At 42.4% G+C, this 18,979-nt stretch overlaps 1 protein-coding gene across 6 annotated transcripts in view; it reads right to left on the reverse strand.

Moving 5' to 3' along the window:
* The window catches only part of CADPS2 (calcium dependent secretion activator 2), a 458,085-nt gene that overhangs the window by 82,598 nt on the left and 356,508 nt on the right, over window positions 1-18,979 (reverse strand). For all 6 annotated transcript variants that reach the window (XM_066591847.1, XM_066591846.1, XM_066591844.1 and 3 more), the window contains 2 exons: window positions 16,790-16,945; window positions 7,888-8,035 (listed from right to left, as the gene is read on the reverse strand). In XM_066591847.1, coding sequence (XP_066447944.1) covers window positions 7,888-8,035; window positions 16,790-16,945 — 304 coding nt within the window. The remainder of the gene's footprint in view (window positions 1-7,887; window positions 8,036-16,789; window positions 16,946-18,979) is intronic.

Here is an 18,979-nt window from a genome sequence, read left to right on the forward strand (position 1 = left end):
TTTTTTTACTAACAGCTGAAAGTTTGTAAATTTGGCAAATAAACCTAATTTGCAACAGGAATGGAATAGTTATGATGGTAACTGTACATAACAGAAGCACAGACTGACCTCCCAGACTACAAATATTAGGCCCCCTGCACACGGGCGGAAATTCTGCGGTGGGATTTCCCACAGAATTTCTGCCCGTGCCCACTGCCATAGGATTGCATTAGATAATGCAATGCTATGCAGGTAGCTGCGATTTGACTGTGTTAAAACACGAGCGGAAAACAAAACGCGGCATGTCCTATTTCTGTGCGGGTCTCGCATAGGCCCGCACAGAAATGTCACTAGTGACGCGCTGTCTCTGCTCTGCGCATGCGCCCGCTGGATACGTAGCAGAGCAAAGAGGCCAGAGCAGGTGAGCCGCAGTGGTCACTGCGGGGGCACGAGTCGGATCCCGCTGTGAGGATTCTCGCAGCAGGATCCGACCAGGCCGTCTGCAAGAGGCCTTAGAAAAATATAAATTGCTTTGTATTTTTAAATCACTTTGTGTAACATTATTGACAAAATTATTATAAATCATTACCACCTAGGGTTGCCACCCAGCCGGTATTTTTCCGGCCAGGCCAGTGCCGGTATTTTCTTTTTACCGGCCCTATTAAAGGCCGGTATTTTTTAATGCTTTCTGGAAGCGGGATTGAATTCCCCGCCTCCAGCTAAGATAATGTTGAGATTGGCTAGCCAGCGCTGGCTTCAGCCAATTAGAAGCTTGCACTGGGTTAACCAATGACTGATTGGTTAACCCAGCACCAGGATTCATTGGCCGGCGCTGAGTAAGCCAATCATCCGTGCGGGAGGCGGTGACGTCACTTGCGGAGCTCCACAACCAGCGGCCGCTGCTGGCTTGCAGCCCCAGGACACAGACTTCCTGCAGTGGCTGCACACAAGCAGCAACCCCTGAAAATGTCGTCAGCCCATACCCGAAGTCTGAGTGCACCGGCCATGATGGAGCTCTGTTGCTGGCGTCGCTACGGCGGTGACAGTGGAGGTCCGGGATAGAGCCGTGAGGCGGTGACGGAGTTTGCCTTCGGAATGGAGAGGTGAGCGGCCGCGCACATCTAGGCCATACCTGAAGTGTGAGTGGTGCAGGCGAGAGGGAGGTGTGTTGCTGGCAGCGCTACGGCGGTGACAGCGGAGGTCCAGGACGGAGCCCTGAGGCGGCAACGAAGGTTGCGGCCGGAATGGAGAGGTGAGCAACCGCGTACCTCTCACTTTTGGCTGAAATGCAGGCCTGCACGGAGAACACACGCTGCAGCCTGTGCATACCTTTTCCCAGCTCTGCAGCATTACCCTCCGGGTTACTATAGTAGTTAGCCTTACATTATGACATCTTAATGCTGCCATGTTACACCGCTAACATGGCAGCATTTACAGGTAATAATGTAAGGCTAACTACTATAGTAACCCGGAGGGTAACGCTGCAGAGCTTGGAAACATTTACGCACAATGCGTTGCTACTACCTTTCTCCCTTCACCCTATCGGGAGCTAGGGGTGTGAGAGGGGCGTTCCTCCTGTCAAACCCCTAGCTTCCTGGTGGCGTCAAGGTACACTAATACCCCACGGCCAAAGACTCCCGGGTAAGTTGCTTACGGCTGTTGCTGCCATCACCCCTTTGTAACTGCCATTAGCAAATGGGTCAAGAGTGATGGGAGGGGGTTAAAGGGGGAATCTAGGTATTTGAACTACTACTGCGGAGACGGACAGGGACAGGTGACAGTGGGGGAGGGGCTGCTCTGTGGGGGGCAGCTGGTGGGAAGTCCTGCCTCAGTAACTTTGTGAGGTGCAAGAGAGAGTCAGTCATTCCTATAGTCTGTGCGTCCCTCAGTTAGTCTGTCCGTTGCATAGTCCATCCGTCTGTCCCCCAGTTAGTCAGTCAGTCCTACAGTCTGTCCGTATTTCAGTGAATCCAATAGTCTGTCTGTCTCTTAGTCAGTCAGACCTTTAGTCCATCTGTCCCTCAGTTAGTCCTTTAGTAGCGCTCACCAATGTGTGATCCTTTATGGCCCCCTGTTCATGGCCGTCGCACATGTGCAGAACAAAATGTTTGCCCCGTGACAAGCCACGCCCCTTTTTAACCATGGCCGGTATTTTTTCATGATAAAGCGGGCATCCCTATTGCCACCAGATATCAAGTTGGATGTTCACAATATTGTGCAGCTTAAATCCAGCCTGTAAATGTATTACAATGATCACAGTCTGAGGGCGGCTTCAGACGACCGTATATCGGCCGTGTTTTCACGCCCGTCCGATATACGGTGTCCCTCTCTGCAGGGGGAGGAGGCTAGAGGAGCCGGGAGCAGTGCACTGAGCTCTCGCCCCCTCGCCACTATTTGCAATGGGGAGGGGCGGGGAAGGAGCCAAGTTCCAAAACTTAGCTCTGCCTCCTCCCATTACAAATAGTGTCAAGGGGCGGAGAGGGGGAGGGAGCTCAGAACACTGCTCCTGGCTCTTCCAGCCTCTTCCTCCTGCAGAGAGGGACACCGTATATCGGGCAGGCGTGAAAACCCGTCTGATATACAGTCGTCTGAATAAGCCCTGACACTGGGAAATCATTGATTATTATGCTGAATATTGAAAAACTGCTGTGTACATGTGGACATCACCCCAGTTCAAATTCAGTTTTTAAAGCTCCAGATTTATTTTTATACCTTTCCAACACAAAGTTTTGGTAGCAACTTTTTCATGTTTTTATCCCCGCCTTCCAAGACCTATAACTTTTTTTTTAATGTTGCTGTGAACATACCTGTAGCTGTAGTGCGTATATTTAGCACGAGCAGTTATATTTTTAATGCCAGCATTCAGAATCATAGAATGGTAGAGTTGGAAGGGACCTCCAGGGTCATGAGGTTCAACCCTTTGCTCAGTGCAGGATTCACTAATCATCCCAATGTACCACATAATGCATTGAGAAATCTTGAAACACTTTCTTGTGGAGTATAATGAAAAAAAAAACTGCACTTATGCAAAAAATTTTTTGTTTTGTTTTTTTGTGGGGTGGAGTTCATTTTTACAGCATTAATTGTATGGCAAAAAGGATGTGTGAACTTTATTCTGTGGGTCAGCACAATTATGGCAATACCAAATTATATAGTTTTTATGTGCATTACTTTTATAAAATAGAAATATTTTGTATGTGCTATATTCTGAGACCCAGAACATTTTCTTCTTCCTTTTTATTGGCACCATTTTGGGATATATATGACTTTTCATCACTTTATGTACCATGTTTTAGGATGCAGGGTGACCATAAAAACAGAAACTCTGGTAGTTGCAGTATTTTATGCATGGCATCCAGTGTGTGGGATAAAAAAAACATTTTAATATATTTGCTTTGTTAATGCACACATATCCAAATATATTTTTATTGTTTATACTTTCTTAGTAAAAAAAAAGGGAAAAGGGGACATCAGTTTTTTTTAAATATTTTTGAACACTTTTAAACTTTTTTGCAGTTTCGCTGACACACTGTATCATGTGAATGCTTGTATAATACAGTATAATGCTATTAAGTCTGAGTACTAAGATTGCAGACTTGGAAGCTTTCATTAGGCCCCCAGCTGGCATGAATACCAACTGGCACCCCATCCAGAATCATTTAGCAGGGGGAGGAGTGAGTTGGTGGCAGAGCCACCTCCCTCTTCCTAAACACTTAGATGCTGTATTTGCTACTGACTGTAGGAAGGAATTAAGAGAGACTGCATCAAATCTGACAATTATTAGCCATCAAAATTAGTGTACATAACTGCACTATTGATCTGAGTGGAATTGATTAAATCAGCAAGATGCCTGACATGCTTAAAATTTATAGTCTGACAATCAGCATTATTACTGCAGCAGTGCGTGAATAATAATTTGAGAAGTGTTCCTTATTACAGGGAATTCTTAAACTGCTTTAAGATAAGGAAAGAATTTTTTCCTGTAAAGATTGCTCTCACTCATTGGGCATCTCAGGCACTACCCATAATTCATATTTATATGTGGGTGTTTATCCAATTTTTGGATTATCAGTAGTATCTATGCTGCTATAAATTGATTAGCCAAAACATTACATCCACTTGCCTAATATTGTGTAGGTTTCCCTTTTGCCTCTAAAAAAAACTATAACCATTCAAGGCATAGACTCCACAAGACGTGTACTGTGGTATTTGGCACCAAAACGTTAGCTGCAGATCCCCCAAGTCCTGTAAATTGGGAGGTGGAGTCTCCATCGATCAGACCTGCTTTTCTTTTCCAGCCCACCTAACACACGCTTGACCAGATTGAGATCTGGCAATTTTGGAGACCAAATCAACACCTTTTTTTTAATTAATGTTGGCAGTGTGGCAAAGCACATGACCATGCTAAATGAGGCCATTGCCATTAGGACATATCATTACCATGAAAGGGTGTGCTTGGCATATGCCAACGTAACTTCCATATAAATGTTAGGACTCCGTTTTCCAGCAGAACATTGCCTACAGCCTCACATTGTCTGCTTGCTTCTTTCCCTGGTAATCTGTGATACACTGTGTGTTCGCATACCTTTCTATAGCCAGCATTAACTACAATACCTCTTCTGTGGGATTAAACCAAACAGGTTATGCTTTGCTCCCTACCTGCATCAATGAGCCTTAGGTTCTCATGACCCAGTTGTTGGTTTTCTTTCTTGACCACTTTTGCGCCAACAAATTTAGAGCTCATGTCCACAGCCGTGTTTTCACCACATATTATGCGTGCATTGCACAGACTCCTGATACGCGGTAAATGTGCGTGTAGACGCTGTGTACGGATACGCATGAGAAATAGATCACAGCATGCTCTATTTCTCTGCATACCACGCAGCGCAGGCCCTGTACATTTGTATGGGCTGAGTATAAAACGCTGTCCATACACAATACATAAAAAAAAGAAAGTAAGAGTCACAATGCGTATGTCTGTGTGCATGTGATATGTGGGAATACGCAGTGCCATATGCAGCTATATGCAGTCTCTACCGACAGAGCGTATGTTTTCAAAATGGGTAAAAAACACTGTGGGGAGACCCGCAGCGTTTTACTCTTACGCCTGTGGGAATGAGCCCTAACTTCAAGAACATTGTCTACTTGCTGTCTAATATATCTCACCTCTTGCCAGAAGACAGTGTGAAGAGACAATCAATCTTATTCACTTTACCCAGTGCTGTTTTAACCCTTTGCAATCCAATTTTGGATTCAGGGTTTCCTAGGGCGCTTTCTCTTTCTGCCATTATACTATGGTGCCATCTGCTGGTTAGAGCCAGTACCGCAGTATGTGACATGCTGTAGAGGTCCGACAACAGAGCGGCTAGTAACCTACAGTAAGAATACCCTGCCGGACGTCTTCTGACATCGGAGCTGTACAGCCTTCAATCAGAATGTCTTTAGACGTCAGACAGTGGATTGGAAAGGGTTAATACACTAGTGGTCCATGACAAATGTTTTATGGGTAAGTAGTAATAATGCCACCAATTCTGTCCCCATAATTAATGATGATGCCTTTTCTGCCCCAGTAATTAATACTGCCTCTCTCCAACTTCTGTAATAAATAATGACACTCTTTCTATCCCCATAATAGATAAGGCCACCACTTCTCTCCTAGTAGGTAAAAAGGCTGACTTTTCTGTCCTCGATATTAATAATGTCTTATTTCCTGCCCCCTTAAGAGATACAGCTGCAATTTTTTGCCCCAATAATAAATAATGCTGTCCCCTTTCTTCTGGGGTCAGCGTGGTCACACATCTGTGGCCAATAGGCTTGCGCTGGTCATGTACCATGTGACCATACTGACTCCAGAAGACAGGAAGAGAAGAAAAGAATTAAGACTGGTTCAGAGCAGCTTGGGGGAGTGCTGTGAAGGAGGGGAGTATACAGGCTTTTATGTCTTTTAAAGCACTACAAAATTGGTCTGTTAATCACCAGATCTGCCAAACCAGTGAGAATCAGTGCTTGGGGCCTCCTCAGTCCACTGAAGTGCAGGCAGCTGGGGTCCCTCTTGAACATAGGGAAACATGGGGCCCGGAACCAGTGCTCGATTGGCACCATGATTAGTCAGGCCCTGGTCATCTGGCCCCCGTGTGCCTGGACTCTGCATTCTGCGCATCTGGTAGGCTGAAGGCTTATAGTGTTGGCTATAAGAGTGAACGGTAGGACAGGGAGCTAAGGTCTTCCTACTCCACCACACTTCATTCAGAGGAAGCAAACACAGCTGAAGACTGTGCGAGTGCTGGAGGCCTGCTGCAAGTGCACAACTTGCCATATAATTAAAAGCATCTTCAGTGGATTCAACGTTATGGCTTATTGGTGTATATCTGTTCGTACAAATAAAAGAACGATGCCAGGAATAATTAACAGAGGTCTAGGGTCAGCCAGTATCATAAGACGGGTAGTGTAAATGATAAAAAGGAGTCTATCAGAAAGTACGTGGGCTTGATTTTTGCTCCTGAAATATAGTGTAACTTGGTACATGTACAGGTTTTCCTAATTTTGCACTGATCCCCAGTTACACCTTTCTGCTGGTTGCTATTAGAACCATCCACAAGCTTGTCAAGCAGCCCATATCAGCTTAGATACACAGCATTATGGAAGTGAGCAATAATCTCCTGGGCCTGGAATAATGACTAGGTAGGCTAGAATGTAATCAAAGCCAACTCTGTATAGATCTTAAGCCAGGAATTCAAGAATTTTCAAGTTCATCAGTTAGAATTACAAAGTCTATATAATAATTTACAGCTGCAACACACTAGTAATACCAGTAATATATTTACGAAATGCTAAATAATTTGTATAACTTAAATGTACACTACCAATAAGACTGTAACATGCTGTCTAAGGCGGTGTTCAAATTTCCGGTCTTCTGTTCAATTTTGGAGCAGAAGAATGACAGTAAAAAGGTCAACCCATCTGTCAAAATGACAAAAACCAGGGGTGCCTGATGGGAACCAATGACTACAATGGGCTCCATCATTTTACTGGCAAAAATAGTGCAGCAATATTTTTTATGGCATTTCTGGACAGAATAAGCAGAAGGAAGTCTGAACGCGGCCTAAGGGCATGTTCACATGTGACAGAATTCCTTTCAATTCGCCACAGTAAAAAAAAACCTGTGGAAAATTAATACCGAAATCTGTACCAAAATGTGTGGATTTTGAAATGGATTTACCACAGATTTTTTTTCTGCTGCGGAAATTCAAAGCAAATTCACTACATGAACATACCCTAAAGAGGGTAAAATAACGAGGATTCTGTGAGGCCGCACACAGCAACTGGAAACCTATTTGTTATATTTGCAAAACATACATTCAAGACACTACACATGAAATAAATTTAGTTTGGGTCCACACGGGGCGGATTCCCGACGGAAATTTCGTGGTTTGGCCGCAGCGAAAAACCGCGAGATTTCCGCCGGGAGAACCACTGCTTCAAAACCCGCGGCGGTTTTGAAGCGGCCCGGACGCTCGCTCTTCCGCTGCGGCCGGCACTCCCATAGAGGAGAGCGCGGTCGCAGCGGAAAAAAAAAAATGAACATGCTGCGGTCGGCAAATCCACGACGCAGCGGCGGCTTCTGCCGGCTTAGCCGTAGCGGATTTGCCATTCCGTGTGGACGAGATTTCTGAGAAATCTCGTCCACATGGTTGGCTAATCTCAGGATTAGCGGGCGCATGCGGATTTGCCGCGGCGAAATTCCGCACGGAACCGAGCCTAAAAGTACTATCACAACGTAATTTACCCAATTAAAAACAGTAGATGAAATATTTCTTTGTTTTGATACATAATAGAGTAACACCGCAGTAGTGCCTTTATTCTGGTCCAACAAACTATATCAAGGCAGAGCTACATTAACCTACTTACCTCTTGCCCACCATCAAGAACACAGAGCTTAGAGCACTGCTTTTTGGCATCCACCAAGACATTAAACATTGTACATACAGAAGCAGGGATACGCAGGTCTGTAGATTTACACGTCCTTTGTAGTTTAACTTCAAATGTGGACCTTGTCCTATGTGGTAAAGTGACAATATTAAGAAGCAAAAAGAAATTCAAGAAATTTAACTTTTAGAACTAATTGTACACCCCTAAAGAGTAGCTTATTTTGGTCTTTCCATTCAAGTCTAAAAGTCATATATATTTTTTTATTTTTCCATTAACAAAGCTATATAATTTAGTTTTTCTTCTTTTTGGTGGATGGAAATGCAAAACTTACAATTCAAGAATGATTTCTTTTACGACATATGTTATGTGGTATAAAATAATGTGTTAACTCAATCTTGTCAACTGCTAAGCTATATTATGCATATATTTAGTTTAATATTTCTTCATAATAAAAACCTTTCATATAAAATTAAAATCAGTTTTGTCTCACCACAATGTAAGATTCATAACATTTACTTTTATTTTTTTTCATTGGTGTAGCTGAATGGCAACTTTTTTTTTCTGACAAGAGTAGGTGTTGTTTTCATTGACACTATTTTGGGACACGTACAATACCAGCCAAAAGTTTGGAAACCCTTGACTGAATCTTGTTTTTCTTGACTCAAAGATATTTTTACCTAAAGGCTTACAGCTTAAATGCATGAAATAATTTTTCGGCACAAATAAAATATTGTCGTTGGTGTCTATGTATGAATAAATTGTAAGCTTTGTGAGGGCAATGTATAGGGTTTTATGCACCCATTATATTTTGAACTTCAGTGACATTTAAGGGATGTTCACCTGGGGTGCAAATGCTGTGGAATTTTCATACAGAGAATCCATAGAACCATCTGGATGCAATTTCAAAAATTCTCATTTACAAGGTATGGAAAAAATCTGTGCAGATTTTGCAATGCAATAGACATACACTGTGAATTTTAAATTATCAGCAAAGTTAAATGTTTAGTGTGGATTTCACTGCAGACTTTACCATTGCAATCGAGAGAGTGCAGATTTTTCAGTCCAGAAAACCTGCGGTGGATCTAACCCATGTAATCATACCCTGAAAGGTAAAAAAGCTGATCATCAATTAATAGTCAGAATTTATAAGGTACATATAAGTGTGTGCCTAGGGTGGGTCTTAAAGAGTTCTATTTGGGTCTACTTATAATATTCCACATTATGGTCAGGACTGCTCAAATATGCAACGTAAAAAACAAAAGAACTTTGAGGCCCCTCCCACACACAAACGCTTCCATTGATTTCAACGTCGTGATTTTCGAACGCTGTCTGTTCTATTTTGGTGTGTTTCAGCATTTTTTTAACGCACCTCCCCACCCTTTATAATGATAGGGAGTGTTAAAAGACGCTGTCAAACACATTTAAAAACGCGTTAAAATGCTGCGTTTAAGAATTTTAACAGACTCCTATGCAAGACTGGCCTGAAGGTTTCTTCAAGTGCAATGGCCAATAAATTAGGGTATACACATACATAGCAAGTTTGTTGCATACGTTTCTGTGACTAGAATTCAGTATAGCACAGCTGAATGAAGTTTTCTCTGCAATAGGCACAAGGATTTCTGCAAGCCCTATTCACTGTCTATGGAGATAGCCAAACACTGTGCTTCCAGTTCCATAGAAGTTAGAGCTACTTTCGTTAGAGCACACACATGCATATCACCACTCCACTCACTAGGGGAACTTGGCGATCACTGTTTACAAGATTCCTGGTGATCTCGTCAGTCAGATCTCAGTGATCATACATTTATCGTCTATCCTGTGGACAGGATAGACAGGTACTAAAAAGGATCAACACAGGTGGTTGGGGGCATTGCAGGATAAAAAGTGGGTCCGCTGAGCTCCTGAACACCCCAGCTATTAATCCCTAATAAGGCACTTTTATTCGCCTATCCTGGCAATATGATGTAAAAGGAAGGTTCCTGCTACTGCCACCTCTGTGGCAGAAGGAGATACAGGCTCCATTACATGCTTCTGCAATGCTGCCGGCGTCCCCGTCATGCTCTCCCACGGTTCCCAGCAAGAAAACTCCAGTGGGACCAGCATTTTTCTCTTTCTTACCACACAGTTCCAATGGCCGGACTGTGGCTGCAGGGGACACCCCTTGTCCTCTTCCTGTGAATAAGGGAAGTGGAGGCCTGAAATCCTCCACACCATCAGCATTTATGGCACATACACCTACCTGCCTTACAGCAGTGGCCTTCCAGCACCAGCAACACACCATCCTGCTCCATATGCCACAGTTGATGATTTCGAACATATTTATCCATTTGGAAGACATAAACAACTGTCACAGATGCAGTAACATTTGTATACATGGCCTAACTGAGGAAATTGAACTTGTACAATTTGAGAAGTGGGCTCAAAATTAGGCCTACTCCAGTTTTGGATCACATTCTTCTGCCTTGGGAGAGGTGGCAACCTGCCAGGTCTTCTACACTAAATACTGGAGGCTCTCGCTCCTCTCTGACCTGAACATTTGAAGAGCTTGCTGCTAATGCTGAACTGTGAGGAAACTGTCCTTCTGACACAATTATTCTTTGATATTTCCTGTTATGGTGGGCCGGGTGAACTCTATTTTAATCTTACCCTGCTTAGAACAAATATGCCGTCCTAACTTGAATAATTTGTAGAACAAAAGTTCTGTATTCTTTTCACATACAGGCAAATATTCACATCATATAGCGCAACCTACATTTGCAGTCCTACTCCCTCCTATGTGGGGTGCCCATATGAAAGCTTATCTATTGTCACATTGCCTGGTTAATTGCTTAAATTGTACTATTTTAGCCTTATCACCTACTTGAGAGGTGTATTTCTGATGCTGGTGTTAGAAGGGGGAGGTGAAGTTCTGATCATTGACTTCCTCTCATACTTACTTTGGAAAGAATGAAAAAATGTCAGAAAGTGCTCAGAGACTATTCTCCATACAGTAACCAATAGGGAAATAAGTGATACTGATTAACTAAAGGCCCTTTTACACGCAACGATTATCGCTTAAAATTTGTTCTAAATGGCCGAAATTGAGCGATAATCATTACGTGTAAACGTGGGCAGTCGTGTACTATTCAGCCACTTGTCATTAGCCAAGGTTTTTAAGCCAGCATAAAACCCATTGTTTGGCCGCTGAAAATTCGTTCTATTTTAATGCAGTTCCTTCAGTTTTTCCAGTGGCCTACTGATGGATTTGTTTGCTTTGCATATTCAATTAGTACATTGTTTACTCTGCTGTGATGAGAACAATGTAATCTGCTGGGGCAGATGCTTGCTCAGCTTGGCATGTGTTAATGCGATAACCATAGCATAAGCACACGCCCAGCTGAGCAATAGAGATATGAATTCTAGCGGCCATACATATGTACTGAATCAGTTTATGAACTTGATATTTGAATCATGGAGGACTGTCCCCCAAAAGGATTAGTGTGGAGGATTTGGGAACCGGACCCACAAACAGTTGGTTGATCAAGTTGTGAATCTGTGACCAGTGTCTTTCGACCTCTGGACCGGCCCACCACACGTGAACCATGTCACCCCTTTCTTGGCATCCTTGGAAGCATAATGGGGAGGAAGCTAGGTAAAGGTGGTGCATAGGTAAATATGTCCAATGTAGAATTTTAATTGAGATTTCCTGCAGAGCCCACTTTTATTGTGAAAAAGGAGATCCTGCGACTGGCATGGAGACAAGGCCCTGTCTCCCATCAGAAAATGACTGTTCAATTGTTCCCAGATGTCTTGAGGTGGACCCTGAGTATGAGACTTCACCGTAAACCCCTCCTGAGTTCACTCGTAGAGAAGAGGCACAACATACCGATAGGGCTATCCCTTTCACCTTATACCACAAGAATGGAGCTATATTCTCCTGACTTTCGCCATACCAGGCCGCTGCCTTGGCACAGTTCCTAGAACTGGAAACATACACCTTCCAACTTGGCTAAACTGTAGTATTCACCTCTTCCTCAGTGTCCTTGCCCCTGTTTATCTTCCAGGCCCAACCATTAAAAAAGGCAGTATCAGATAGGTTTCCTTGATTTACTCTACATTCTTCAGAAGAATAAAAAGATGTATCTTTAGCTTCCATCTTGTTTAAGAGTTCTCTTATCCTTTTACCTAGATACCAACATGGCTTTCATACACTTTGAACATTTCCTCCAATTTAATTGGGTTGGTCCTGATTGATCTTGGTCCAGTTCAATCAGTTTCTCATACTTGAGAATTCCTAAAGCTGTATATTACAACTCTAGTATGTCTTTATTTTAGGATTCCCCAAGAAGGTGCTGTTTAACATGTTTTAACTTGACTTTTGTCATCATCATTTCAAATGTTGTAGTGACCCGAGGAATGGACACTGGGTTCCTGTCCTGCCACTTTCTTGACTAGTTTGACTTTGGCAATTCCTGGAGGTCTGACAGCCTTTTCCCCTCGGCCCTTCAGGACTCTCACTAATTGAATTTTTTATCACTTTCCTTTTGTTGTCCTGTCCCTAAATTAGCTGCCTACAGCTTCTGCCTTTCTCTCCCTTTTTTCCTCCAGAGGCAGAATTTGTTTTTTCTATTTGATATTTTAACTTCCTCTGAGACAACTACCTAGTCCACTTCTTTAGAATGCCTCTAGATTTTCCTCTCACTATCTCTTACTACCCTCCACTCAGTTACTTCCTCTTTCTCTAGTCTGCCTCCTTTCTCTTTCCTCTGTGTTATTTCGCCCTCACCTTTAAACTCCAATCATGATCCCTACACACTTTTGCTTGTTACATTTCCAAGCTCTAAACATTCTTCAGAAACATAGCCAGGTACTTTATCAGATACACAAACTTAGATCTCATGTCGGAAATTCACTTAAAGACAGGACCAATTCATTACCAAGTGTAACCGCCATTATTCGGTCCAATTTTACGGTACTAATCTAGCCTTCAGATCCCATGGCACATCTATCGCAATTCATAAATCTCTTCAGCATGAGGTTTTGGGTAGCTTGATAGACACAGAAGGTCAGTACCTTTGTCTCAAACTGAAATTGGGAAGTAGGGTTGTCACTATTGGCAACTATCTATGGATCGGTTTCACTTCTTAAAAACCCTTTTCCCCATACATTGTGTTAGGGGAAGGGTGGTAATCTTAGTCAGAAGCAACTAACTGTACACTAGACCCATCCTTTTACTCCACTTTTTGTAGAGTCCACCTACACACATCTTACTTACACTCTATTAATCATCATCTCCATAACATGCAATTAGTGGATGTGTGGCAAATTCTTCACAATCAAGTTAAAGATTAGTCATTCTTTTCTCATGTACACTGATCTTCTAGCCATATCCATTTGCTTTGTCACCACACCCTCTCCTGGCAACCATCTTCTTCCATTGGGAATATCTTATGGTCTGACCATATACCTGTCTCTCTTTTATAGATCCTAGGTACACTAAAAACCGTCTTGGATGTGGCGTCTATACGACAACTTATTGAATGACTTGGACTGCACATCTGAAATCAGCTTTGCGGTTTATGACTTCTTAGATAATTATGCATCTGACACCACTTCTTAACCAATTCAATGGGAAGCTCTTCAAAGCCTACTCATCAAACACTGATTGTTCCTGAAGGAGGCAAACACTTTTATGGTCTCCTCCCTGCTTACTAAACTCCATAACTATCACAAGTCTACCCATTCCCTAATCACCTTAAGGAATCACCTCTGTACTAGGCAAGAACTTAAAAACCCTCTTAGACAAAACAAAATTGCTTAGTTCTGACAACAGATCAAACAATATTCTTACAAACACTCTGACAAATGTGGTCGTCCCCTGGCTAGGCTCTTGCACCCTCGCACCTCACACCCTTTTATTCCTTTCTTTACAACCTCTGCAGGTAACAAGAGCCATGATCCAACAGGCATTTCAGACCTTTTCCTGAGCTATTACCAGGATCAATATAACATCAAAAGACCATACTCAGAGCTCCCCCTGGACATCCTACAAGCTAAAATCAAGAAGCATATCCAGGATAATCGATTATTAAGTCTACCCCTGCAGGAAGTAGCCCTGGCCTGTAGGGGTTTTCATTTCACTTTTATAAAATGTTCAGAGAGCAATTATTCCCTTTCCTTACTAGGGTATTTAATTCTATATCTCCATTTCCCACACAATCTCTTTCCGCACTCATTACTGCTATTCACAAACTGTGTGGGGACCCTTCCCTGTGTACTAGTTATAGGCAGATTTATAAGCTGATAAATACTGACATTAAGTTACACTCCAAATGTTTAGCAAACCAATTATGTCCTATTCCCGCTTCTCTAGTCCACAGAGAGCAGGTTGGGTTTGTAAAAGGCTGAAAAGATAAAGACAATACTAACAAAACCCTTCTGATTAAGGGAGGTTTAGAGTGTAAATCCCTTTTCTGCCTGCTCTCCATTGATGCTGAAAAGGCTTTTGACAGTGTGCGCTGGGGATTCCTCCGGGCATAACTGGAAAATATAGGACTGGGAGCAGGTTTTATTCCTGATTCAAGATTTTGTCCCTCGGGTCTGAACTAGCAGAACCACCTTGATTCCATTTTCCATTAGCAATGGAAACAGACAGGGCTGCCCTCTGTCTCGACTACTTTTTGTCTTAGCCGTGAAAAATTGGTGGTGGCCTTGAGGCAGAACCCCAGTGTACACAGCCTCACTAATGGATCTCAACATTATAAGACGTTGTTGTACGCCACTGACCTATTATACGTCTCCCCACTGCAGAAAGAATTGAAGCTTTTCTTTCCTCGATTCACCTACCTTCCCTTAAAAAGGAACAATTAGACTTCCTTAATTTAACCATCACTGGAAGGCAAGATGACCAGACTTTGACTCACGTATTTTAGTAAATTAACTTTTAGTATTTTATGATATCATGTCTATTTTTCTGTTTTTAGATATTAGCAAAAAAAGTGTTTTTTTTTCATTTAAAAAATGGGTAAATTTTTTTGGGGAGTGGGGTGAATTTTTAAAAAAATAATTAAAGACTATTGTTCTTGATTTATGTTTTTTCATCCAACTAGGAGGCTTGAAGCTGCGATAAAAATGACTCTAAACTTTTGTGAATCCATCCACCTAAACAGATCCTGATGTCTCAAGATCAGCCAACATTTAGAATTACTGCAACTTATATTGTTTGTCAAAAAAAATTAACAAGCACCTAGAAGAAGTTGATGTTTTACTGCAAAACGTAGCATGCAGTTACATCTTAGGTAGATATGCAAATAACGAAAGTTGTGGCGTGATTAGATGAATGGTCTTGCCACCTGAGGCCCTAAAAGTGGTTCCATCCTTGGCCTATAAAAGAGGCTGTCAGAGGCTACTTGTCTGTATTGAATCTTTTTTTCAACTTGTATAGAGCTAGTTAACCACTAGAAATGCCTTTGCAGCGCAATTAAAGGAATTTCGCCCAGTTAACAGAGTTTGAGAGGGGCGCATTATTGGAATGCAAGCAGCTGGATGGTCGTATTAACAAACTGCCCACCACCTAGGCCATTCTGACCAGACTGTAGGGAGGTGTTTGGACCACGCACACAAGGCTCAGGAGGCCCTCAGACAGACCACCAGTAGAAAGGATAGTGTAATCGTCCAACAAGTATGAGCAGCTCCAAGTGTTTAGTTGTCTGCCATGCAGAAACAAGTGGCACCATTGTTACAGGGCCCTGTGTCCATCTGAATCATTTCCAGGCACTTGGCTGAAGGACATTTGGTCTCACAGCGCCCATTACAAGTACTGCCTTTGACATCCACCCACTCTCAGCTCAGTTTGCAGTGGTGTTGTGAATGACTAAATTGGACTGCTACAGAGTGGCACTGGGTTGTCTTCAGCGATGAATCCATGTTTCCTTTGGGCACTGTATTCATTGGAGACCTTGGGGTGAGTAACTCAATCCTGCCTTTACTGTGGAGTGGCACAGTAGCCCTACTGCAGGTGTGATGGTCTGGGGGTGCCATTACATATGGCAGATGTTTACCCCTATTAGTGGTACGAGGGATAATGATAGTTCAGTCATATGTTCAGGACATCCTGCAGCCCCATGTGTTGCCTCTCATGGAAGGGCTTCTAGAAGGCATTTTCTAGCAGGATGATGCTTGGCAGCACACAGCAAGGGTGTTACACGAACACCTACACAACATCTCCACACTTCCATAGCATGCCCGGTCGCCAGATTTATCACTAATAGGACGTGTATGGGATCATCTGGGACCCCAACTTCAACAGTCTTAGTTTGCATCTAGGAGGCCCAGTTACAGTAAATGTGGATCGATATGCCGCAGTTTTCAGCAATAAATTATCCTTTTACTCTGATACTGTGATCACTTACTTACATCAACGTTACAATCACACACAAAGCTTTATTGGATTCCGACAACTCCTAGGTGCTTGATTTTTTTGACAATGAGTGTATTTACAAGAGACAAATTCAAAATCTAACCATTAACGCATGACACTTTTATGAAACCTTCAAGTTTAATGTTAGCACATCCAGGCAAACTAACACGAGTCAAGATAGTCGACACTGTATGTGACATAAATGTGTTATTCCTTTCTATGTATGTCTTTACCGTGTTTGCATTTCCAAACAATTTTTAAACCATTATTTTCATTTAATTGCATATTTTATTGGTATTGCTTTGGAGGATGGGAAAAATTCAATTTTCGATTTTAGTAAGAACATTTATCTTATACTTGTAATTCATTCCATAAATTTATAATTATCTACAATATTTACTTTAAAGTGATACAGATTTCAGAGGACTGTACCGTTGAAAGCAGGTGTGAACAATGAAAATCAATAATTCTGGAATAGCTAACCTTTTAACACAGGCTTCTATCATATCACTTGCCATGAGCTTCAGTCGTTGCTCCAGATGGTTGGCGAATTCTGTTTCTGGCCAGTGCAGATCATGGATGAAATCTTGTAGAGCATCTAACTTCCAGAACAAATCTTCTGAAGTTGCTGAACCATTGCTAGGTGAGAAATTCTACAGGTTAACTTTGCTACAAGGTTGTGAAAATAACAATGCATTTAAATAGTTTTACTATGTTTATTAAAATGGTCGTCCAATATTTAACTATTGATGGCCTAGCCCCCACTCTCTGCAGTGACTCTGCTTGGTGTTGCTGGCATAGTTCCCATTGCCTGCAATACCCAGCCGGGTTACTGCAGAAGGAACGGAGTTGTGTGCTACCATCACACATCCGCTCTGTGGACAAAGTAACCAGAAAGTGTCACAGGCTATTAAAGTCCACTGTTCACTGGGTGATCTGAGAATCTGGGATGATTTTACATACATAAAGATGACACTGGGAATCTAATATAAATAAGCCCACATGCTTTTTCTTTCACCACACTTTGACCCCTTTGCTGTAACTTTGGTGTATGATGTTGTTGTCATTAGATGACACACATGCTCACCGGTGCCATAAAACCATCACATGTAAGTTTAATACATTCCTAGAACTGTCAGGCGGGGTGAAAGTTACAATGTTAAATCTATTGGCGGCGCTGCTGTGCTTCAGGCATGTGCTGGGATGAGTGAAGTGTTGTAAGCAACACAGCATACACTGCTAAACTGCACAATACACTGCCCAACCAAGAACGAGAGAGAGAGACACACAGACACACAGAGAGAAAGACACAGACAAGCAGGGGGAAAGGACAGACAAGCAGGGGGAAAGGACAGACAAGCAGGGGGAAAGGACAGACAAGCAGGGGGAAAGGACAGACAAGCAGGGGGAAAGGACAGACAAGCAGGGGGAAAGGACAGACAAGCAGGGGGAAAGGACAGACAAGCAGGGGGAAAGGACAGACAAGCAGGGGGAAAGGACAGACAAACGAGGAAAGGACAGAAACAGAAAGAAAGGACAGACAAACGGGGGGAAAGGACAGACAAACGGGGGGAAAGGACAGACAAACGGAGAGAAAGGACAGACAAACGGAGAGAAAGGACAGACAAACACAGAGAAAGGACAGACAAACACAGAGAAAGGACAGACAAACACAGAGAAAGGACAGACAAACACAGAGAAAGGACAGACAAACACAGAGAAAGGACAGACAAACACAGAGAAAGGACAGACAAACACAGAGAAAGGACAGACAAACACAGAGAAAGGACAGACAAACACAGAGAAAGGACAGACAAACACAGAGAAAGGACAGACAAACACAGAGAAAGGACAGACAAACACAGAGACCTGTAGGCTTTTTTATATTAGATATCTGCTCCAAATACAAAGTGACGCTCTAAATATTCACCTAACCAAGCAGATATAGGAGTTCACAACCACCACCTTTGAAACATTTTATGTTCGCGTAGCGAATATCAGGTTAATCTAGTAGAATGAATTGCAGTAGCACCATTAAATATTCTGCATGTATAGTGACACTTTTATTGTGAACTGGAAGACCATTTTAAACTGAGCATTTGGAGTTCACATTTGTGAAGAAAAAAACCCACACTGAATGATGACTATAAGAAAATAAATAAATCCAATATATGGAATTATGGTGATTTATAAAAAAAAATAAAAAAAACTTTCTGCAATGGAATATATTCTGAGGGTAATCAACAAATACCTGTGTGTTGGTGTCTGGACACTTCATAAAACTGAACAGGTCATGAATTATTTCAAGTTACAGAAGCTAGGCTTTATACCAATAGTGAAAAACACATTTAGCTGGCCCCTACAGCAAATAGTATACTACTGTTTCTTCAGTTTCTGTTTTAAGCAGTTGTTTCATATTGGGGTCTGCTTTTTTCCTCAGATCATGATCCATGGGCTGTGTCTGATAATGTAAGTCCTCCTCACTAGTGTTAGGAGACAAGACAAGTTCAGTTTCTGGGGAAAAAAGCAGGTCTGTTTTTCTAATGAAATACAAAGACAGAGACAGCAAATCAAGAAATATTACCAGGACAGTATTTGTCACTAGGCACTGGGGTCCATACCTAGGGTGGCTCCTTGCAGAGTTGCAGCCCTAAGACCAGATTTTTTTTTACC

Source organism: Eleutherodactylus coqui, chromosome 2, assembly GCF_035609145.1.
Source record: "Eleutherodactylus coqui strain aEleCoq1 chromosome 2, aEleCoq1.hap1, whole genome shotgun sequence".
NCBI lineage: Eukaryota > Metazoa > Chordata > Amphibia > Anura > Eleutherodactylidae > Eleutherodactylus > Eleutherodactylus coqui.